The sequence below is a fragment of the Trachemys scripta genome, chromosome 1 (assembly GCF_013100865.1).
Source record: "Trachemys scripta elegans isolate TJP31775 chromosome 1, CAS_Tse_1.0, whole genome shotgun sequence".
Taxonomy (NCBI): Eukaryota; Metazoa; Chordata; order Testudines; family Emydidae; genus Trachemys; species Trachemys scripta.
This window is the reverse complement of record NC_048298.1, coordinates 131,125,968-131,149,481: the sequence shown is the minus strand read 5'-3', so window position 1 is coordinate 131,149,481 and position 23,514 is coordinate 131,125,968. Positions and strand designations below refer to the sequence as shown.

The window sequence follows — 23,514 nt, the reverse complement described above, 5'->3', positions numbered from 1 at the left end:
ATCACCCAAGAAAAACAAAAAGAATCATGCAAGATGGTCACAAGCCACAAGAGCATTCCCAGGCATGCATTTAAAAGAATACCATACACACCATACCATAGTAGGGGTAAAGAAGGCTAACCAGTCACATTACAGAATACGCATCTTCTTCCTCTTCCTTATAGAGAACATAGTTAAAATAGGCGGTCAGGCCTGCACCAAGCAGCTAGTACACCATAAACAAAAACAGTCAGGAAAACAAGTTAGATTGGCTTGAACAGATTAGTTTAGTACAGTAATGTCAAAGGATTGAACTAGCTGCCCCCTATTCATTCCAAATTAGCACATGACACAATCTCTAATTTCCTCATGACAAGAATTGGAGCTGACCACAGGAAAGTAGCAATTTGGGCTTTTCCTTCACATATCTGTATGTTTGGAAACAGCGAGATAGTCACAAGTTTTCACCCTCTGATGATAAAATAAGGAAATTAAAATAGTGAGCAGCTGTTTCTATAGTTTAAATCATTCAGTCTTCAAAATCAATACACATTCATTTGCAGTACAGCAGAAGCACACAAAGGTTCCCATCCAACAAAGCACTTGAACACACGCTTAACTTTAAGCACATTGATCATTGAATTGACTTCAATGGGACTGCTTGAGCAGTAAGCTGCTACTCAATGTGAGTAAGGGTATCAGAGAGGCTGGTTCTAATTTGCACAAGTCAGTTATTCACAACAGTGAGTCATTAGCACAAACGAGCAAGGCTCTACTGCAGGGGTTCTCAAACTGGGGGTTGGGACCCCTCAGGGAGTCGCGAGGTTATTACATGGGGGGTCGCGAGCTGTCAACCTCCACCCCAACCCTGCTTTGCCGCCAGCATTTATAATGGTGTTAAATATATAAAAAAGTGTTTTTAATTTATAAGGGGGGGGGTCGCACTCAGAGGCTTGCTATGTGAAAGGGGTCACCCAGTACAATAGTTTGAGTGCCACTGCTCTACTGTAACTGGGTTTTTGAAGCTGTACAATATTATTTTCTTAAATCCTACTGCTTTCTCTGTAGATAAACTACTCCTCGGAGAGAACAGTGGGAACCTAAACTGCCTTGGAGTTTTCTCTCATTTGACTACCCAAGATACAACCTTTGGCTTTTTTCTGCCATTTGAAAAATAAAAATTAAACATCAATTACATTTTATTTAATATCAGGAAAATAATTCCCTACGTGAGCAGAAGCTAGACAATGTTGAGATTCATGAAATCAAGAACTGTCTTTCTTGCAAGTTGTCTGGATAGAACCCATTTCTCCACCCCTCACTGGGCCTATTTAGCGCCACTTTCATGGCTGCAATGCCTACTATAGGTGAGGTAGGTATAACAGGCCTCATTTGAAGCCTAGTTGATAGAAGGACTCCTATTAACATCAATGGACTATACTGAGGGACCACAGTGCATGCACCATTAAAGCAGCAACTGTCCTTGGAAAAGAGAGCTATGGTTGACTCATAAAAAATACCACACAAGTGCATTCACATTCAGCTTTGGCATCAAATGAGCATAGAGCTTGTTTCTTCCACACGAAAGAACTCTTCCAGATTAATAGACTAGTGCTGTATTTAGGCAGCTGGAAAGCAAAGCATGAGAAAACATCATCTGCTGCAAACCAAGTGTTTTGTGGGGACAAAGTGTAACCTTATAAAATGAATATTAAAACTTTATGAGAATTAAAACAGCATGGAATGCACCATCCTCCTAAACGATTGTTAGACATGCAGAATAAAAGAAACATGCACATCAGTGATAGAAGGAGGCAGGTCCTCTTACAGTCTACAGCCCTGATTTTGGATGTGAGCTTGAACTTTGAGAGGTCAACAACAGAAAGGCAGAAGCAGAGTGACGCTGATTTATACAAGGCATTAAGCCTTTATTTTTGGTGGAGGCAAAACTAAGGGATAAGTAAAGGTTCTATTGAGCTTGATTGTGCTTTGTATGCTTCCTTGCCTGTTGTTCATTCTTATCAGTTTGAACACTTGTTTGTTGATTGGATTAGAAAAGACATAGGTGTGCAGAGTGCCTGGTAGCAGATATCAAGCTGTGAAAGCCTTTATCCATGATGCGTGATAAATCAGAGGAGCTCCTGAAAACTCCCTGGTTTGCTATCCATTCCCATTTCTGGATGATAAGCCACTGGAGGGCAAGAGTGAGGTGGTTGAACTGAATTGGAATAAGATCTAGACTATGACTTTCCCATATAACTAGAGCGCTGCAAAATATTTGAAACAAGAAATGAGAAACATTAGCAATTTACAGGTTTTTTTTTTTAAAAGAACTTGCTAGAAGTAGAGTGAGACATATTTAATGGAGAAAAAGACTGTTTCTGTGGTTCACAGTGAAGCAGTGGGAAATGGTGGCCAACACTAACAACCAGTGTGTATATGGAGAACTTAAGCTATGCATCTCACCCCAGTATGTAAGCAGAGCATATGCTCAGTGCAGCGTATAATTGAGCGCACAGGACACATTCAGTAATACTTTGCCTGCACATTTTCAACACTGAAAAGTGAGCTTGGTTGCAAATTAGATCAGAAGGTCTGTAACTTTGCCACTACGTGAATGTATTCTTTTGTTTTAGTCACACCTCTCACTGCGCATATGCCGGGCCTAAGACATGAGAACATTATGGCGTCCTGGTAAGGAACAGGCCAGATTTGCTGCTGTTGCTGCTGCAGATGCTCTTCTGTATGTGCAATTGTGAATACACTTCCGCATCTAAACGCCGACTGCTCTTTTACTCCACCTGCTCTGGAGGTAAGCTCACCTCTTCCGATCTAGTCCCTGCTTGGCATAAATTCCATTGTAAACACTTCATGGCCCTCTTGCTTAAATGAAAAGTTGGTAAAACCCCCCCAAAAACGATGGCACTTGATTTATTGCTGTTCTCAATGGACACAGAACACAACTTGCTAAGGGCTCAATGGCTATACAAGCAAGTAAGGGGGGGTGTATTTGTGTGGCCTACCCATAGCACTAATGGAAGCAAGAGAGGGCAATCAAACTTCACAGAATGGCTACCTCTCCCCCTGCACAGGTGGGTAAGAGGGGCTGGGGACTGTACATAGCTTTGGCTCTAATGCTAATATGCTTGTCTGTGTAGCTGGCCAGCATGCCAAGTATAGGCCTGATGCAATTTCTTTCTTCCTGCAAGCAGAGGGGAGTCTGGGAGACAGATTGTGACTCTTTGAGTCACACTTTCCCCCAGGTTGCTTGTGGGGCAGCAGAACGATATGCTGCAGGTCATGAAGTGACAGTCTAGCTCTAAATCTCAACAGGCATGTGGCCCAGGGGTCAAACCACTGGCTATTTACGTATGAGCATCGCTGGGTCAGCTTTGACAGAAGAAACTTGGGGCAGAGAGAAGGGAGATGGGAGAGTCAGTAGTAGTAGTGCCATATATTTCACTCTGTCTTTCCTCTCCTCTTTCCCCACTTACAATGTACAAAAGAAAAAATCAGACCGCTACTATTCCACGGCTGCTGAAATTTCTGAGTGTGCAAACCCAGACGCTCAATATTTTGCAGAGAAATGAATTTTCAGTGACATGAAATTGCCTGAAACTAAAATGGTGAAATTTTTAAACCAAAGCACCGCACCCCACCTCTACTTTTGCACAGCTCTAGTTATCACCTAGGAAAGTGGGAGAAAATGAAGTTTGCCTTAGTATAATGGCGTAAGCAGGTGAATGGCACTGATTATTTTTTTTTTTTTGCCTCCAGTGCATAGCAGGAAGGGAAGCACCCATTAAAGCTGAAAATGAGTGGATGAGTTATATTGCGATAAATAGGAAGAAACAAGCACACAGGTGGTCATACCGGAACAGATCCCAAATGCACTCCTATGTAAACAGGACTAATTCCTAAAAATGAAAGTAAATCCAAAACATAGGAGCATTAGTAGAGTGCTGTATTTACAGGAAACAATACACAAAAGTGCAGCAAAAACATGTTCAGTCCAACTAATACCTGATGAGCCCAAAGAGATCATAAAGAAGGTACAAGGTAAAAGTCTCAAACGTGTCTAAGTCAAAGGGTATGTCTTCACTACCCTCCGTTTCGGCGGGCAGCAATCGATTTATCCGGGATCGACATATCGCGTTTCATTAAGACGCGATATATTGATCCCCGAACGCGCTCACCGTCGACTCCGGAACTTCACCAGAGCGAGCGGCGGTAGCGCAGTCGACGGGGGAGCCGCGGCCGTCGATCCCGCGCCGTGTGGACCCCAGGTAATTCGATCCAAGATACTTCGACTTCAGCTACTCTATTCGCATAGCTGAAGTTGCATATCTTGGATCGATCCCCCCCCTAGTGTAGACCAGCCCAAAGTTCCATTTTTAAAAGTGACCTAGGGTATGTCTACACTGCAATTAAAAACCTGTGGCTGGCAAATGCCAGCTGACTTGAGGTTGTGAGGCTCAGGCTAAGGGGCTGTTTAATTGCGGGGTCGACATTTCGGCTTGGGGTAGAGACCAAGCTCTAGGACCCTGCGGGGTTAACCAGACCCTTTGCCCGAGCCCCGTGAGCCCGAGTCAGTTGGCACAGGCCAGCCGCGGGTTTTTAATTGCAGCATAGACATACCCTTAGGGACTTGAGTCTAAGTCCCATTGAGTTTCAATGAGAGTTAGCCTCCTAAATACCTAAGGTCAAGATTTTCAGAAGTAACTAGTGATTTTGGGTGTTGCCCACGCATCATGTAATCTAACCCCTTTAAGGGTTGAGCACCCAAATACTGAAGCTTACAAAAGCACTACTCACTTCTGATTGTGTTGGTCTATGCCCAGAGGTAGGTATTTGTAGGATTCAGCTGCAAAGTGGTACCTTCTTTGTCCATGATTCACACTGGCTTCTATACTGACAGACATTTTTAGTACCTTAAGTCCTGCAGAGCCTATTCTCCCTCAGCAGCATGATTAGCAGCTGTATTCTGATTGCAGGATCTTTATTATTGGAGATGGCTTCAGAGCCAGAACAACAAAGCTGGATTTTCAGATCAGGGAAACAAATCATGTAAATTTCAAATTGAGCAAATACTCTCCAAATCATAAATACGTAAACCCTGAGAGACTAATGATAGTGGTTAATAACTACATGTATGGACTGGGGGCAGCATGTGCAATAACATGCTAAGAACACACGTGTGTACTAGACTCAGCTAAAAGGGAATAATACTACTACTGCTTTTCACTTACACAGTGCCTTTCATATGTGCATCTCAAAGTAACTAATTGTGCTTTGAAGGCTGATCCAAAATCCACTGAAGTAACGACTCTAATGGGCCCTAAGATACCGTTGGGAGCTATTATCCCCATCTTACTGAGCGAACGGAGGCACAGGGATGTGCCTCGGCTCCACAATCTGAGGCCTGGCTGGTGTGAGCTGCAGGGCACACAGAGGCAGGAATAGAATCCTGGAGTTCCACTTCCTGCTTCTTTGCTCTAGCTGCCTATTAGCATGATGCTGTATCTCAGGCAGACAAAAAATACTTGTGCAGAATGGACAGGACAGCTGACAGTGGAATAAATAAGGCATAAATAAGAAAAGGAAACAAAGGCGGAGTGAAAGGTTAAGTGGAACGATCAGTATTTTAAATTATGGTGATTGGAAATCCCTCCACGCTGCACACCCGATGAATTAAAAAGACTGAAGACAGGGCAGAATGTGATTAGGCTGAGAGTGTGCAGAAGACTCTTCCATCCACATGTTCTAGAGTCTCCTCCCATTTGTCCCAGTGGCCTGTCTACAATCACCAAGAAGAAACTGATGAAGCTGTGTGCGCAGAGCTGAAGTTCAGAGCAAGCTCCTGGGAGAATTTCACTGCCTAATTGTGTCTGAAACCTAACTGTTTCAAAAGAAGAAAAACTAAAATTGGTTAATGGAGCAAGGACAAGATTGAGAACCACAATCTCCATCATGCTGCTCTCTTCCACCTGCATTTGGGAGAAGGATGCCCCAGATCACACATTCAGCTGCTCCAACCAGGTTCAAGCTAGGGAAAGTAAGAAGACTTGTGGGTAAGACCCAAGAGTGGGACTCAGGAACAAGGCTGTCTGGAAAACAACGATTTCTGTTTCAGGGCACTCAGACTGTAGAGAATTCAGGGTGAAGCCCCTGCTCCAAATCAGGCAGAGCAGGGAATAAAACCTGGGTCTCCCACATCCCAGATGAAGGCCATGAGTTCAGGTACCTGCTCTGCCTGACTTGAACCTGGGCCCCCTACATCCCAAGTGAGTGCCCTACCTATAGCTCAGAGGTTCCAAAACTTTTCTTATTGCATACCCCTTTCCAGATCTACCAGCTGCATGCACACTCCTACCCTTCTCATCATGATACTTTGGGTGTTCTTCTTAACACTACCTGCGTTTAGCCATCCGTCCATATTTCACTGTTACATACAGAGATAGTTACAGTGCAACGTATACAACTGAACCCCCCTTTCCTCCCCCACTAAGTTCTGAGCTCAGTTAGACTGGACAGTTGCTGGGCAACTGAACCCACTCTGCCTGGAGACTGGAAGTGAGGGCTCTCTACGTCAGCGTCTCCGTGTATCTGTTCTCATTGGTACATCTTGAAGTAAATGAACTACTATTTTTTAAATAATTAATTCCCACAGAGTTTTAAAGCTTCATCTGAGTAGCTTATTATGAAAATGCAATAAATAAAATAATAAATAAAACCCACCATTACACAATTTTGCCTGCGTACCCCCAGAGATGTCACACATACTATGGTGTGGGAACCCATGTTAGGCTATGTAGGGGTCTCTTTCCATCTCTCTTCTCCTCCATTCTCTCCATCTTTCTCCCTCCTTCTGCAGTCTGGACTTGAGACACCTTCCCAATGAAGTTTTCATCAAAACTTGTTTCCATGAAACATTTTGGTTTAGACAAATTGGCAATTTGACAGAAAAAAGTTTTGCTGGACATTTTTCAACCAGCTCTACTCAAAAGAACAGGACTCTATTTGTGGCTCTGGTCAAACTTCCAGCTGGGTGACCTTGGGCAAGTCGGGTGATCTTGGGCAAGTCATGTAACCTACCCGTGCTTCAGTTCCCCATCTGTAAAAGGAGGCGCATGATGCTTCCCTTTCTCACAGAGGTGCTGTGGGGATAAATCCATTGTCTGTGAGGGGCTCCAAAACTGAACTGATGAGGCCACAGAAGCAGGTACACAGTAAGGAGAACTAGATCAAACATAGAGCCTCAGAGAGGCATAAGCAGCATTTTATTTAATAATGATTGAGTCTTATTAGAAGGCCTCTGTAGTTAATGCACTGGAGTGTAAGGAGGTTCTGTGAGACATGTCTCATGGAAATGGAATTGAAATAAGATCACATAATTAACCTTCCTCTTAATCATCACCCCCTAATGGACTACACCTGATAATGCTTTCTTGGCACCATACCACAGGCCCTGTCTGACTGAGTTAACGTGATTGGCAGCTGTAGGACTATGCAGAGTATAGCACAGCATGTCAAAGGCCTGCAGGCAGAGTCAGGGTTTATGTTGTTTTATTTTAATCTGGGGTTAAAAGAAACCTTGGGAAATAATAAAGTAGCAATTTCAGCTTAAAGCGTTTATTTTTATTTTAAGATGTAAGCCTGGCCGTTAGCTGCCCAAATCCCATTGAAAGTCCTTTAGAAGTCCCAAGGGAGTTAGGCACCCAACTCTCACTGAATTTCAGTGGGATTTGGGCACCTCACTCATTTCGGTTCCTTTGAAAATCCTAGCCGCTGTATTCAGGGGGTTATGTGTAAACTGCTTAATACAAAGAATCCAGTAAATTCCTAGCTCCAAGGCCCATTGCATCATCAAAGCACGTTTCTTCATGCAGGGCCACTACCGTCCATGCCAACATTTATGTTCCAACCAGGGATGAGAGTGCTCCAACCGCCCCTCCCTGTGAGGTAGCAGGAGCTCATCTAGCTCCAATGGCTGTTTATTGCAAGTTAGCTGAGAACCAGCCTTGAAATTTAAGCACCTGGCCTCCTGGTTAGTCAGTGATGCACCATCACTTTCCAAAATGACAATATGGCACGTGTGTCATGGTGAGCACACGGAAAGTATCAGCGGGGTCGTGGCGTTAGGCACAAGAAGGGCTTGGCAGCCAGGGAGTAAGGGAAAGGGAAAAGGATGCACCCATTCCTCCTTCACCTTACCCTGTGTATTTGACTCTGGAGTGGGATTTTAAAAAGTGCTCAGCGTTGGCGTAACTCTTGCTCAATGGTAATCAATGACTTCAATGGGAGCAGAGTTAGGCCAACACTAAGTGCTTTTAGAAAATCCCATACTACGTGTATCGGGAGGACTGACTTGAGAACTTGTGCAGAGTAGCTGACTGGGAGGCATCATGGCAGGTGGGAATGGGAAGACACCAACACGTGACAGAGTTGGGGTGGAGGCTTCAAGCCACATATGTGCAGAAGCCAGTCTATCATCACTTTCACCAGCTCTCCTGGCCGGAGAGAGGGTGGCGGAATTGGGCTCAGTGCTGTACAAGACACACAAATAAAGACAGGCCTGGCCCTACAGAGCTTAGAGTCTAAGTGATCTGCCCAAGGTTACAAAGAGAGTGAGTATCAGGGCCAGGTTAAAGCTCCTGACTCACAGTTCTTTAATCAGTCCACCAGGCAATGCTTATCATGTAGTTTGCAAAACTCAGGAGCAGAACAGCTGGCATTTCTTGTTGTCTCTTGTGGCAACCAGGTTGACTGTTGGGATGCTCAACACTGCAAAACTGGACCACAAGATGCTGGGCTTCAGGGACCATTTGTGATTCAGGGAGAAATTTCTGCTGAGGTGATTTGCCAGGTGATTCTGGATCCCAGGTAAGTGATCCGCCACAGGGGCAATGTTTTTGCCAATGCAAAACTGCAGAACTTGATCGCCTCCTGACACAGCACATTGAAATGTGCTCTCCGCATCTATTCGCATAATACATCATAGTGGTATTGTAAGCAAGGATATGCACCGCTGAGTCCCTGATGTGATCTCAGAGAGCCTGATGGCACGAGGCACCAGGACCACTGATATGCAGAGAAGCTTCCTGTTCCAACCACAGGCCTTGAACCTCAGATTCACCCCCCAACCTATTAAGGTGGCAAGGGTGACAAAGAGTTTGGGTTGGTAGGGACTGCACAAAGGGAATGCCCTGGCACACATTATCTGCTGTTACCACTATCATGCATTTGATATAAACCTGGGGAGCAGAGGACGGGCTGAAAGGCATCATGGTGTACTGGTAGTGCCAGTCAGCCATGACAAACCTGAGGAACCTTCTGTGGCTCAGAAGGACTGCTGTGTGGAAATTAGAGTCTTGTAGGTCTAGGGCAGCAAACCAGTTAGTGTGATTCAAGGAGGGAAGGATAGTTGCTAGGGTGACTATACAGAATGTCATGTATCTGATGTATTTGTTCAGATCACAGAGGTTGAGAATAGGTTTCACTGCTCCCTTGGGCTTTGGGGACCAGCAAATATTGGGAATAGCCTGTCCCTGATGCTGCAGGGGAACCTCACCTACAGCCTCTAGAGCCAGTAAAGACTAGACCTGCTCAAGGAGCAGTGTCTCATGAGAGGGGTCCCTGAAGAGGAATGGGGTAAGGGGCCAAGAGAGGGGATGCAGAAGAAATGTATGGCATGACCCCATCTGATGGTGCTTAGGATGCAGTTGTCCACTGTAATTGGGTCCCCAAAACTGTAAAAATGAGTCAGCCTGTCCCCAAATAGGGGGGACAGAGAAGAGGTTCCCACTGGATCACTGTCCCAGGCATCCGCCATGGCCAGAGCTAACGGCAATGAGGTTTTGGCCACTGTACAGCCTTCCGCACTAAATGCCGTAAACGCTTCCCTGGAGAGTTCTGGCAACTTGTCCACGAACTTAGACATGGCTGCCCAACTGACAGTCATATTTAGAGAACAACGCCAGCTGGTTTGCAATGCACATTTGTAGGGAAGAGGAGGTATAAATCTTTCTCTCCATTAAATCCACCCTTTTGGACTCTTTGTTCTTAGGGGTGGACTAATACCTTCCCTGCTGTGCCTTGTCATTTGCTGCTATTACCATCAGAGAATTAGGGGCTGAGTGGGAGTAGTAACCCTCAAAACCCTGCATGGGAATGAAGTACCGCTTCTCCAAATGTTTCACTGTGGAAGGCAATGCAGCTGGAGTATTCCATAGGGCCTTTGCAAGCCCCAAAAGAGCCTCATTTATTGGGAGGGCTATTCTCCCAGGAGCTCATGCCTTTGGTTACCCAAGGTAGTGATCCTATACCTCAGGAGGTCCTGTTATGCCTTAAAGTCCTCAGGCACAGAGGAATAACACAATTCCGGCATGGTACAGTCAACTAGGGAGGAGAAGGAGGCATTTTTCTGAGCAAACAATGGGTCCTATTCAGTACTTAAATACTCACTGAGTATTTCCCAGAGCTCCCCATGCTCCCCCCACCCCATCTGGGGCTTCAGCTGCGGGGCAGGGGGTCTCAGAGCTTCAGCCTTGCGGAGCCCTGTGGATCCCCTGAAACTGGCTCACGACCCTCCAGAGGGCTGCAGACCTCTGGTTGAAAACCAACATCATCAGGCTGAGGCCGAGGGAAAATATTAACCGGAGCTCTGCCCCGAACAGCTCTGGCTGAATTTAAGCCATGGTCCTATTCTTGCACTACACTACAGGATCTGGTCAGAATAACCCTGGAGGTCCAGGAGGAATGGGCTCAGGCATTGCTTGCAGCTGAGATGGTTTGGGAGAGGGAGTCACTGTGAGAACTGGTGATCTCGCTCTGGAGCAGATCAAGGAGGAGACCGCAGGGACTGAGGAGTATCCTCAGGATTCCAAGGAGGCCACTGGGCATATGGATAAGGCACTGGTGGCCAGCTGGCACCTGGCCAGGAGTCCCGGTCCTGAATGCAGGACAGATGCCATTCTCAGTACCGATGGTGATCTGAGGGCAATCTCTGGTGCCTGTCTAACAACAAGGGGGAGGATGACCCAACCTGGATCTTGAGTGTTCCAGAGATTCTCTGGTGACAATGCGGGAGCCAGACCTGACAGGGGAAACAAATGGTCACATTCATCTGATGCCCACTGTGGGGGTGGCATCAGTGCCAAAAAGGAACAGGGGTTAGGCAACAGTTGTACTGGATGAGACACACTCCCACTTGGTAGCGGGAGAGGTGCCAGTACCAAGGCTAAGGGTGGTACTAAACTCAACGAAGGGATCTGCCAACAAGACAATGACAGTGCCGAAGGATGCACCAACATCGAGGGGGCCTTTGGTGCTGGGCCTTGTGCCAGCCTCGACTCCACAGTCTGAGGCCTGGGTGGTGCGAGCTGCAGGGCACAATGGAGGACGAGGCAGTAGAAGCCATGGCACCAGTGAACTCTTGAACCAGTGGAGAGTCTGGGACTGAGAGGCAAAGCAGGTCTGATGCCGCCTGGTATGCTGCCAGCATGGAGACAGTTGGCACTGGTGCTGATGTCATCAGTGTCATGCCCTCATGGTGCTGATGTCATCAACGGCTGCCCCATGGCTGGAACCGGAGTTGATGGTACGGGTTCTTGCTGCTCTCAGCGCAGTACTGGAGAGTGGGTGGGGACAGACCTGCTCCATCCCACATGCCGAAGGGAGAACAGTACTGGTCACCACTCCTCTTAGAAGATGAGAAGTCTCCCCCGAGCCTTGGAATGGTCCCAATTCGTTTTATGGGTCTTCTTCATTCCTGTACCAGAGGAAGGCGAATGACTCCTCTTCCTCTTTGGGGACACACCACAGCCTGAGCACGGAGTGGCATCACTTGCCAGATCTGAAGGTGACTGCCGATCAGACGTGGACCTCTTGTACTGTTCCAGCAGGTCTGCTTCAGCTGCAAATCTCTTGCCACCTGAGTCCTCTTGGAGAACAACTTGCAGATAGTGCACTGCTTTATAATACATTCTTCACTGAGACACAACATTCTTCACTGAGATCCTTGTGTGGGGATCACTGTTGGGGATGACCCCCCCGCCCCCAACCATAACAGACAATGCTTGAACCCTGTGAAAGCATCGCACAGGGCAGCCAACTACTATTACTATACAAACATGACACTTAAACTAAGGTACTACTAACTACTTTCTCAGACCAAAAGCATGAGGAGGAAACCACCACACAGAGCTCTGACTCTAGCCATGGGCAGTGAGAAGGAATGGAGGGGATTGCAGTGGCACCACCCTTATAGTGCCAGAGGAGGGGCTAGGGTTACAGGGCATGAGCATTGCTCCATGGGTATTGCTAGGCAAAGTACTCTGGCTCCGGTGTGCTGGATGTGCACACACCTAAGTAGAGTACGTGCCTGCATCTACTCAGTGAATAATAAATACAAATATTTTGGAAAACCCTGGCAAATAAGCTTGCCTGATGCCTTACAGCTGGCTCCCTGCCCCAGTAAAGTTCTGTGGTAGCTATGCCATCAGGACGACAGAATTGCACTAGAGTGGAACCTGGACAACGGTATGGAGTATGGACCTAAAAAAAGCAAGCCAAGTGAGCGTCTAGGTAATGAACTGAATGCCACCTTTATCCCAGCTATTGGGAATATTCAGCACAGTTTGGAAATTTAACTTGAGATTCTGAAAGTGACCTAAGGGATTTGGATTCCCAATTCCCACTAAAATGAATGGGAAGTAGGTTTGTGAATTCTCTCATTTGAGATTTTCAAAGCTGCCTTTCTGTAATAAGGCATTTTACATTTGCTGGTGATCTTCAAAGAAGATTTTAGCATGGCTATAAAGAAAAAACTGTTAGGTGTAGGTTTAAAAGGGGACAGTTATTTCTACCATGGTCTGCATCTCCTTATTGAGACCTTTGTCATTTATTACATGATATATCCTAGGTTGCTCCCAACATTTTGAGACCAGCGACTCCAGGCAAGGAATGAGGATTGGTTTGAATGAGTTATCCCAAGGCAAAATGACTGTGGATTGAACGGTTTTCTGTTGTCCTTGAAACCAAGCACAAAATCTCTCTCTCTCTCTCTTTTCATTCTATTCTTTCTGTCTTGCTTTCCCACACAGACCCACAGACAGAAGTGTTTTTGAAAGCCATACCATGCATGTTATCCATCCACCGCAGAAAGGCAGCAAAGTCTATGGGCTGTGTTTAGGACTGTGCTTCAGGCACGTTTGTGTTTTAATGGCAGCTCTTCACTTGCCTCACTGTATAGTCTTGAAAAAAGTCACATATGACCAGTGACTGGGCTTGCATGGCTGTGCAGGGAGGGGCAGACAGAGCCTCCTGCATGCCCCGTACAAAGGCCAGCCAAAACAGAAGTCCCTGCAATTGAGGGAGAGCGGAGACTGCTACTTGTGAACATGCCTGGAGAGTGCACATCATTAATGTGTGGACTTGTGGGGGTGCTTCACATACGGCCTGCAAACTTCTCCTATACACCAGGAAGCAGGGGTGAAATTGTGCCTCGCTGAGCCTTCCCTGGAGCAGTGTGGCTCTGCACCACTCAAGGCTGAACCCTAACAGCTCCGGACCTTGGAGTGACGGTACCTGAAAGGCACAATTTAGTCCTTGACCTCTCTGGGCCTGATTTTCAGAAGTGCTGCTTAGCCACAACTCCAAAGGAAGTCAGTGGGAGCCATTGGTATTCAGTACCTATGAAATCCAGGCCTTAGGTATCTGTTCCCGTCTTTAAAATGGGGATAGGACTTACCTGCCTACAGATTTGTGTTAGGCTCCAAGAGCTACATTTGGCCAGAGCTTTGAAGATGTAAAGTGCTAAATAGTACAATAATTAAGTTTAATGGTGTCTCAAGAAAAGATAAAGGCTGTTCCGAACTAGAGGGTACCGTACCCCATTTTGCCTGTCTGTGTTACACTTCGGTTTTTCTAATTTTAAAAGAAAAAAAGAAAACGTTAGTAAGGAAGTGAAAATGTACGTCCAAGCAAAACACTGAAAGGCATGAGAAACTGACATAAAGTCATTGTGGCTGGCCAGGAGCTTCAAAATTCTGAGTATGGGGCCACCCAGAGCAGAGGGATTATAGCTAATCAAGGAGCTAATCAAGAGTACAGAGATTTTCATGTTCACACTATGGGAGAAAAATCTCCATAGTATAATGTCCGTCAGCCAATCAGAGTGAAGGAATCTGCATACTGTAAAATGATGGAAATATAATTGTAAATGATTATGCAAAATCAGATACATATACCAATGAGAGTGAAGGAAACTGCATAACTGAGAAAAACAACAGCTGTGCATCCATAAATGTGTAAAATCCCTGAACTCTGATTGACTGAGTCAATCCCATGTCAGTACCAGTTTTCATAATACATTTTTATGAAGAGAGAGTAATATGAGAGCTCTATGCAAATAAATGATAAAAAAGAGATACAAAGGAGGCGTAAGTCTCAGTCTGAGAGTAACCATAACTGTATTATAAAAAGTAATGGGCTTTAGATAGAAAGAAACGAGTTTCACTTAGTGAGAAAGAAAAGCTCTCTGAAAAAGCAATTTGACAGTGGAACAGCTGCCATGAGAGGGCATTGAGGCTCCATCAGTGGAAATATTGAAAAACTGAACTCACTCTAGGCAACAGTGATACTAAAAAAGGGAGAGCTATATAAAATAGACTATATTGGTGAGTAAAATCAAATGTCGTAAGGGAAGCCAGTTATGTTGTTAAAAGGAGACAGTGCCCTGCAGTACCTAGATAGTGCAACAAACTAGCAGAAGGAAGAGACAGTCTGCCTGTCTGTCTAAAGGCTTGTCTACATATAGAGTTATTCAGGAAGAGTGTAGACAAGTCCTAAGAAAGATTCTGTTGTCCATGCTCTAGCATATAGATAAGGACCCATGTTCTTCTCAGACGTACAGAGATCTGACATGAAGAGGCAGCAAAACCCATCTGTCAGTCTTCTATGTCGCCTTACAGCTATTTATTATTATGAGATTTTGCTGCTTTGGGACCTGAAAACCTGCGGAGAGGGACTCGTGTGGATTCAGTGTAGTAGAAAAATTCCCAGCCCTTGTATTGGAAAGCCCTATTGCGAAGCCGACATGCAAGAAGAAAGAATTAAAATTGTTTTGAGAATCCAGCCTCTTGACTTTTATACAACTAAATCCTCACCTTCTATGGTGCAGTAACACAATACTGTCTACAGTGACATTCCCTAAAAGAAAAATAGGGATTTGCATGAAACCATTTCATAATAAGCTGAGTGTCACTGCATTGTCCCATCTGCTGCCTCTCAACTCTCCCAAGCCAGAGGAGCAGTTCCATCATCTTTTCTCCACAGCCCGACCCTTCAAAAGCACCAGCAGCTCTGTCCTCCCCTTCACTCCTTTGCTTTACCCTTCCTGCAGTGACTAGAGGAAGGTGGAAAGTGTCCTTCCAATGTCCCTAAATGCTGTGAAAGCCACAAGGTTGACTTTTACAAGATGTCCCTCCTTAAGAACTGCACTTGCACATCTTGGAAAATGTTCATTCTCTTAGATGGAGGCAGCAGCTGGTTAAATTGCCTATCTCCACTGATTACAACTGTGATTACATCCATCCTTCCCAATTGTGAGACGCAAATGGCCAGTGGACTATGTGAAGGATAAATTGGGGTAGATAATTTCTGATGAAGCACTTATAACCTACCCGAAAAGTGCTGATCTTAACAATGTAACCCACTTACATGGCAAGTGGAGGAAAACTTCACTCTGGGCCAAAATAATCATGCAGTTTTTAGTTAGGGAAAATGCCCATAAAAGTCAAGTCCTACTCATTATTCCCTTTGCACTTTTAGCAATGGAACGATTTTAGATCCCAGTATCCTGGCTAAATTCCAGCATGGGTAATTGCATTCTGCCTATTGAAAATTCCCAATAGTTGCTTTTTCTTGGTAATACAATCTTCACTTCTTATCTCAAAGCTTAGTTTATAACGTTGGGAATGCTAGCTCCTGGTTGCAGAATTCCACCCCAGAGGAATTTGCAATTTGGTGGTGGGTGAAGCAATGGTTACCTGTATATACAGTTGGTTGCAATTCTGTAAAGTGCTTTGAGGCTTGTGACTCTTATAATAACAACATTCAGACGTGGATCGGCTAAGGGGAAAATGAGCCCTTCTTTTGATTTGAGGGAGGAGGGGAAGATCTCAACTAGCCAACATTACTAGTAAACAATCTATTTGTGCTAGGCAACGCCGATTGATTCCTTGGAACCACCTGTTTCCTCAGCTTGTACTTGTAAAAATACCCTCAGATAACTTGGTGCACAGTTCTGCCTATTAAAAAAGGCCTACTCGGGTTTTTTTTGCAAGTCTCCAGAATTGACATATTTTTCAGTATTAATTAATAAACTAAGAATTGAAATACTGAGCACTTTCATCCAACTATCTCAAAGTGCTTCAAAAACACCAATTAAGTGAAGCCCAGTCAGGACAGTGTTCACTTTACAGCTTTGTAAACCAAGATACTGAGAGGCAAAGAGACTTGCCCAAGCCCATACAGTGAGACAGTGACACAGCTCACGCTAGAACCCATGGTTAAGATATCCAGAAATGGTTACCTAGAGTTAGGCTCCTAAATCCTTTTCTCAGTGCCTAAATATCTTGCCTGATTATCAAAGGGGCTGAGCACTCAGCAGCACCCATAGAATTCATGGAGGAGCTGCTGTGTGTTCAGCACCTTTGAAAAATCAGGCAAGATATTTAGGTAGTGAAAAATGGATGCAGGAGCCTAACTGGAGGTATTTTTTAAAGTCTTGCCCAGGAGTCTTGACTCAGTTTCCTTCTTTAACCACTAGACAACATTCCCTCTTTTCATACATCTCTTCTGTGTTTACTGCACCAAGAGTCAGAAAGAACTCCTTTAAAGGAGCAATGACAAATCAATTAAATTGGGGGAAGATTATGAAGTAGCAATCGACTCTAATACAAGAAAAGCTATTTCACACAATTTGTTACCAAACTTACGGTTTCAGATTTATTTTTACAAGTAGAGAGTGGGATGACTTGAGAGCGCGAGTTAAAAATATCATATGGAGAAAAAAATCACATGGAGTGAGGAGATAAAGTGAAAATAAAATGTTGCTGCTTTCTTTTTTTTTTTAGCACCTGTGTGAAGTGTTTGTCTTTCATTGAGTTACATGTTTATACGATTATATTGACATCTCCTTTCCTCCAAAATTGAATTTCAGGTTTAAATCTGTGAACCGTTCCCTCTATCACCCAGCAAATCAGTGTCTGAAAAGTGTCTGTGAAGCACTTATAAAATACAAGATGTGCAACTTTCTGATAATTTGGATTATAATACACCTTGCTCTATAGGGTCTCATGCCCTAGCATGACAGGATTTGACCTCAGATGAACAGCTAAATAGAACAGTGAATTCAATAAACCACATTAATGGAACATTATATTACAGATTTCAAACACACAGGAGTCGGGCAACTGAGATTTAAGGTTCCTATGGCAACCCAAACTCTCCTCTGTGCATGTACCGTGTGCACCATGCTTGTCTTTTCTTACAAGACTGACCAACATAGGGCAATGGGACATACTACTAGGCAAACGTGTTAATAATGAAAAAAATGGTTACCTACCTTTCGTAACCGTTGTTCTTTGAGGTGTGTTGCTCAGGTCCATTCCATTCTAAGTGTGCATGCACCCACATGCACAGCCATCAGAGATTTTTGCCTTAGCGGTACCCATAGGGCTGGCTGTGGCGCCCTCTAGAGTGCCGCATTCATGCTGCGGTATATCCGGTGCCGCCAGCCCTACACCCTCTCAGTTCCTTCTTGCTGACAACTCTGACAGAGGGGCAGGAGGGCAGGTAATGGAATGGACATGAGACACATCTTGAAGAACAACAGTTACGAAAGGTAGGTAATAGTTTTTTCTTCTTCGAATGCTTGCTCATGTCAATTCCATTCTAGGTGACCCACAAGCAGAATCAATGGAGGTGGGCTTGGAGTTCACAGTCTTGCAGCTTGCAGCACTGCTCTCCCAAAGCATCATCTTGAGCCTGCTGGGTCAGTGCGTAGTACGACACGAACGTGTGGACGGATGACCAGGTCGCAGCCCGACAGATCTCTTGGATTGGCGCCTGCGCCAAGAAGGTAGCTGATGATGCCTGCACCCTAGTTGAATGAGCCATCATGATCGCTGGTGAGGGCAACCTTGCCAGCTCGTATCAGTAGCGGATGCAGGCCGTGATCCAAGACGAGATTCTCTGGGCTGACACTGGCCAACCTTTCATCCTGTCAGCAACAGCAATGAACAACTGTGTTGACTTACAAAAAGGTTTTGTTCTATCAATGTAGAAGGCCAGTGCCCATCTGACATCTAAGGTATGCAGGTATGCCCCTCTACGCCAGGTGCAGTAGGTGTGGGGCAGACAGGCTCGACAAAGCAGGATCCAAGTGTGAAGGGGCTCAGTGTGGGGGGATCCAGTTGTGGGGTGAGAGGATTCTGTGTGGTACAATCTGGGTGCAGGCAGCTCAGTGGGGGAATCTAGGTGTGGAGGGATCTGGATGCACAGAGGCTCATTGGGGGAAGGTTCCAGGTGCAATAGGACTCTGCAGGGACTTCCAGGTGAAGGTGGTTGGGGCTCAATGGAGGGGTCTGGGTGTGGGGGTCTCAGCAGCGGGGTCTGGGTGCTGGAGGAGTGGGGCTTGGTGGGGTGGGGGTCTGAGTGCAGCTAGTTGGGGGGTCAGTAGTGTGGGTGTCTGAATGTGGGGCTCAGGGTGGTGAGGGGGGGCTCATCAGAGTGGAGGTTTGAGTGCAGGGACCTCAATGGGGGGTGGTTTGGAGGCAGGGGATCTGCGTGCAGGGAGGCTCTAGATGCAGGGGTTGAGGTTCAGTAGAGTGGGGTTTGGGTATGGAGGGCTAGGGCTCTGGGTGTACGAGGTGAGGCTTGGCAGGGGTGTCTGGGTATGGGAGATCTGGATGCATGGGAGTTGGGAGGATGGGGGAGCAACTCCTGTACAGTGACCCCTCCCCACGTAGCTGAGGAGCAATGGAGCAGAAAGCAGAGGAGGATGCTGAGCTTCCTGCAGCTGGGGAAGGTTTTTGGAGGTGGGTCTGACACAGCTCCAGACATTCCTTTCAGGGGAAGGGGAAGACTCATCCTCTCCTGCCTCCAGTCCAGCCGGACTAGCAGCTGATGCCGGCTCAGGGTAGGAGCCCCTGGCGGGGGTGTCCCCAGCCGCGTGGTGATTTACCTCTCCACCGGCTGCTCCAGATGCCTGAAACAATGTACCTGCTAGGGAATGGTGTGTGACTGCTCTTGCAGCTTCCTTTTGCTTCCCTGTCAGAAAGTCATTTTTCTGCGGGGAAGCAAAGAAATCTGCGAGGGACATACCATCATACCATACCCTCCATAAACTTGTCAAGCTCAGTCTTGAAACAAGTTAGATATTCCCCCCCGCCCCCCAATACTCTCCTTTCAAGGCTGTTCCAGAACTTCACTCCTCTGATGGTTAAAAACCTTCATCTAACTTCAAGCCTAAACTAATTGATGACCAGTTTATATCCATTTGTTCTTGTGTCCACACTGGCCTCTAACCTTAAATAACTTCTCTCGCTCCCTGATGTTTATCCCTCTGATCTATTTGTAGAGAGCAATCCTATCCCCCCTCCTTTGTTTCATTAGGCTAAACAAGCCAAGCTTCCTAATTCTCCTCTCATAAGGCAGATTTTTCATTCCTCTGATCATCCTACTAGCCCTTCTCTGCACCTGTTCCATTTGGAATTCATCTTTATTAAACATGGGAGACAAGAATGCTCACAGTATTCCAGATTTCCAGCTAGGGCCTGCCTCAAAGCCTACTGCAGTCATTAAGAGTCTTCCTATTCACTTCAGTGGGCTTTGGATCAGGTGAATACTGAGGTTAGCAAATAGTTACAGAATACAGCCCAGTGATGCAGTGTGTGATTGTGTACTGAAAGGTCCTATTTCAGGGGTTGGCAATCTGCTGCAAATGTGCTGATTTTTAGTGGCACTCTGCTGCCAGTCGGGGTCCTGGCCACCGGTCCCGCTCAGCCCGCTGCCTGCCTGGATGAACGGAACCCTAGGCTGGCAGTGGGCTGAGTGGGGCTGGCGGCTGGGACCCCGGTTGGCAGGAGCCGGCAGACAGAACCCCAGACCGGCAGCGGGCTGAGCCGCTCAACCTGCTGCCGTCTGGGGTTCTGTCTGCTGGCCCCGCTCAGCCTGCAGCCAGTTTGGGGTTCCGGTCACCGGCCCCCTGCCAGCTGGGGTCCTGGCCACCGGGCCCACTCAGCCCGCTACCGGCCTGGGATACCAGCCGCCAGCCCTGCTCACCTCGCTGCACTATTATTTACTTTACATACAAAAATAGCTTTGTTATATATTATAGACTTATAGAGAGAGACCTTCTAAAAATGTTAAAATTTATTACTGGCACACGAACCCTTAAATTACAGTGAATAAATGAAGACTCGGCACCCCACTTCTGAAAGGTTGCCGACCCCTGTCCTATTTCATTGCATCTACGCCAGGAATAGAGTTAAACCTGCCATAACAAGATGAACTCTGAATTTCTTGGTTTATTAAGATTTAAAATCTCAGGTTTAACAATGAATTGTGTGTGTGTGTGTGTGTGTGTTTATTTGGTGTTAAGGGAACATTACTGCTATGCAACTGTTTTTCATAATCTTCTTTTCTCCCACCCTACCAAGCAACAGCAATGACTGACAGCAGGACGACTCCACCTACACCACAAAGAAACAAGGAGGCAAAGGAACTGAATCAGAGCTAATATCGAAGTGTCAGCCTCCTCACTTCAGTGTGAGATATTCAAAGCTGTACGACAATGCCAAGGTAGTGCACTCCCCAAGGGGAAGGAGGTCAGTTGTAAATAGAAAGATACTAGAGAAAACCACAGAAGACAGAAATACTGGTAAGCATTTTCCTTTGTCATCAGTCACTCCCCTCCTATTCTGCCCAGCGACATCAGTGAATGACAGATGTATTAAGCAGGGAGTCATGGGGAGTGTGTGTGTGAGGTGGGGGCGTTGTGTGTCAAGAAGTTGCTTGAATCACTTTCTGACCTATAGTAGCAGACAGGTCCACTGGGTTGAGCCGAACAGAGGGTGTGGAGATGACCAAGTGGGAACAACAGTAAGAAAATATGGCCAAAAGATGGAACATAAGAAAATTCAAATGTTAGCTGGTATTGAGGAAGCCTAAGAGGTTGTAGTTCCGCTTGCCTGAAATTAAAGAACGTTCTCTTTTCCCCTATAGGTAGCTGACCTCACATTCCCCTGTAGGTAAACCAGTCAAAGTGGGTGGAGATAGCTCTCCACCTGGAAGACGCTCGAACAGGTGCTCACCTGTCTGTTCAGAGCTCTGCTCTCTAGTCTGGTAAGAAAATGATGGTCCTGAAACAGGGGTCCCCAAGCTGGCTGGGCAAGGCGAATTGCTTGGAGTTCTGGGCAGGGCTGGCTCCAGAGTTTTTGCCACCCCAAGGGGGGGGGGGGGAAAGCCGCAATCGGTGGCAGCTCCATCGTGCCGCTTTCTTCTTCGGCGGCAATTCGGTGGCAGGTCCTTCCCTCGGAGAGGGACCGAGGGACCTGCCGCCGGATTGCTGCCAAAGAGCCTGATGTGCTGCTCCTTCCCCTTGGCCGCCCCAAGCACCTGCTTGCTGGGCTGGTGCCTGGAGCCGGCCCTGGTTCTGGGAGGCTGACGCTGAGACTCTGTTCCCAAGAGGAGGGGAAACCCTGGGTGGGAAGATGACCATCCCAAGATACTAGCAATAATCAGGACACAAATTGGGTTGCAGGGAGGAAAAAGCTGCAACAGGTGTTGCAACATGCGGTGAATGGCACCACTATGCAAGAGGCTCTCAATGCCAAGAGAAGGAATATTTGGCAGAAGAGAAGGAATTTTGAAAGAGAGGTGTTGAAAGAGGACCCTGACTGAGACAGAGGAAGAAAAATGAGCCACAGCAAATGATCCCTGAGTCTCCTAGCAGGGACAAATATGGGATTTCTATGAGATGATTAGACCAGTTACTGTAGTCCTTGTCCACTCACCACAAGCATTTTAGCAGGGAGGCCTGAGGAAGAGAAGGCAGGTCCTAGCCTAGGATGAGAAGAGTGAGATGCAGAGAAGGAAATGAGGTGCAAGACTGAGGAAAAGGGCCCACAGATTTCCAAGTGGGGCCTAGATAAAGCCCTGTAAATCCTGTCTGAGAAGACTGGTCCCTAGAAGGGATGAAAGAGAAAGGCAGACCCATTTCCCCTGAGAAAGTTACAGCAATGGAGAAGGCAGAAGTTTTTCCTTTGTGTGCAGAGGGGAATGATGCAGCCACACTGATTCAGGAAGCACCAATGGAAACACCACCAGAGGGAAAGGAGCAGCTTAAAGCATTCAGGAGAAGGGGTTGAGGGTGAGAAAGCCAGAGGATGTCTACAGAAAGAGATGTGCCCATTAGAGCAGGGCTTCCCTGACTCACTAGGGAGCCAGGAAGCATCAAGGAGCTGCATCATCATCATCTTTCTTGCCACTTCCCTATTTGGGATCAGCAACTTCTATAACCTTCTTCCAAAACTCATGATCATATGACAAGCTGCCATACAGATTGATCTCTCTGAGGTCCACTGATATCCCGTCTGTGTACCAAGTCTTCGGTCTTCCTCTTGGTCATCTTCTGTCCACAGTCACTGAAAGTGCCATCCGACTGATGTAGCTCTCTGATCTCCACCGGATAATGGCCATACCCACATAGCCTGTACTCACTCGACTTATCTTCAGTTGGAGCAACCTGCGTTAGGCCCCTTAGAACCTCACTTTGTTTCCTATCACAGAGAGTCCAACCATTTGACCATCTCAACATCTTCATTTCTGTGATGGAGAGCAGCCTGATTTCCTTTATTGTGGCTGGCAAGTCTGTTCTGTACATTAAGATGGGTCGAATGACAATTTTATACACTACCTTTTTAAAACTGTATTGGCATCTTTTTGTCAGAGAAGAGAGTTCAGATTCCACATTTGTTCCACACAGCTTTAATACGATGTTGGTCATCACTCAGGAGAGCACTGATCTAAGGTGTTTAAATTTTTTCACTTTTCTAAGTTCTCTGACTGTGATATCCTTTATGGTAAGTCTTTCTCCCTCAGTTATCCTAACCTCATCTTACTAATGTTCACTCTTGGTCCAATCCACTCAAAACTATGGTGCCACTGCTTGAAGTTGGCTGGCAGGGTCTCACAGTCTTCCACTTATTGCTATGTGTGAACAGCATGTTCTGAGGTGGCTCCCTTTGTATATTCTCACGTATCACATCCATGACAAAACAAAAAGGGGCTGAACACTGACCCCTGATGCAGGCTAGTGTGCACTGTAAACTCTCTCTCGTAGCTCCATTTAGTTTGGGCTATGGTAGTCATTCTGTCATACGTACCCCGGATAAGACAGACATATCCTTCTGGCACTCCTCTCTCATAAACTGCACTAAACTAGTTCTGTTGGTACATGCCCATACA

The 23,514-nt window shown here is 46.2% G+C and overlaps 1 protein-coding gene across 5 annotated transcripts in view; it reads right to left on the bottom strand.

Moving 5' to 3' along the window:
- Positions 1 to 23,514, bottom strand: part of TSPAN11 (tetraspanin 11) — a 191,439-nt gene that overhangs the window by 27,199 nt on the left and 140,726 nt on the right. The window contains exon 8 of one of the 5 annotated variants that reach the window (XM_034785264.1): positions 97 to 205. The exons of the other annotated variants lie outside the window; for them this stretch is intronic. Coding sequence (XP_034641155.1) covers positions 125 to 205 — 81 coding nt within the window. The 3' untranslated portion in view covers positions 97 to 124. The remainder of the gene's footprint in view (positions 1 to 96; positions 206 to 23,514) is intronic. 5 annotated transcript variants of the gene reach the window in all.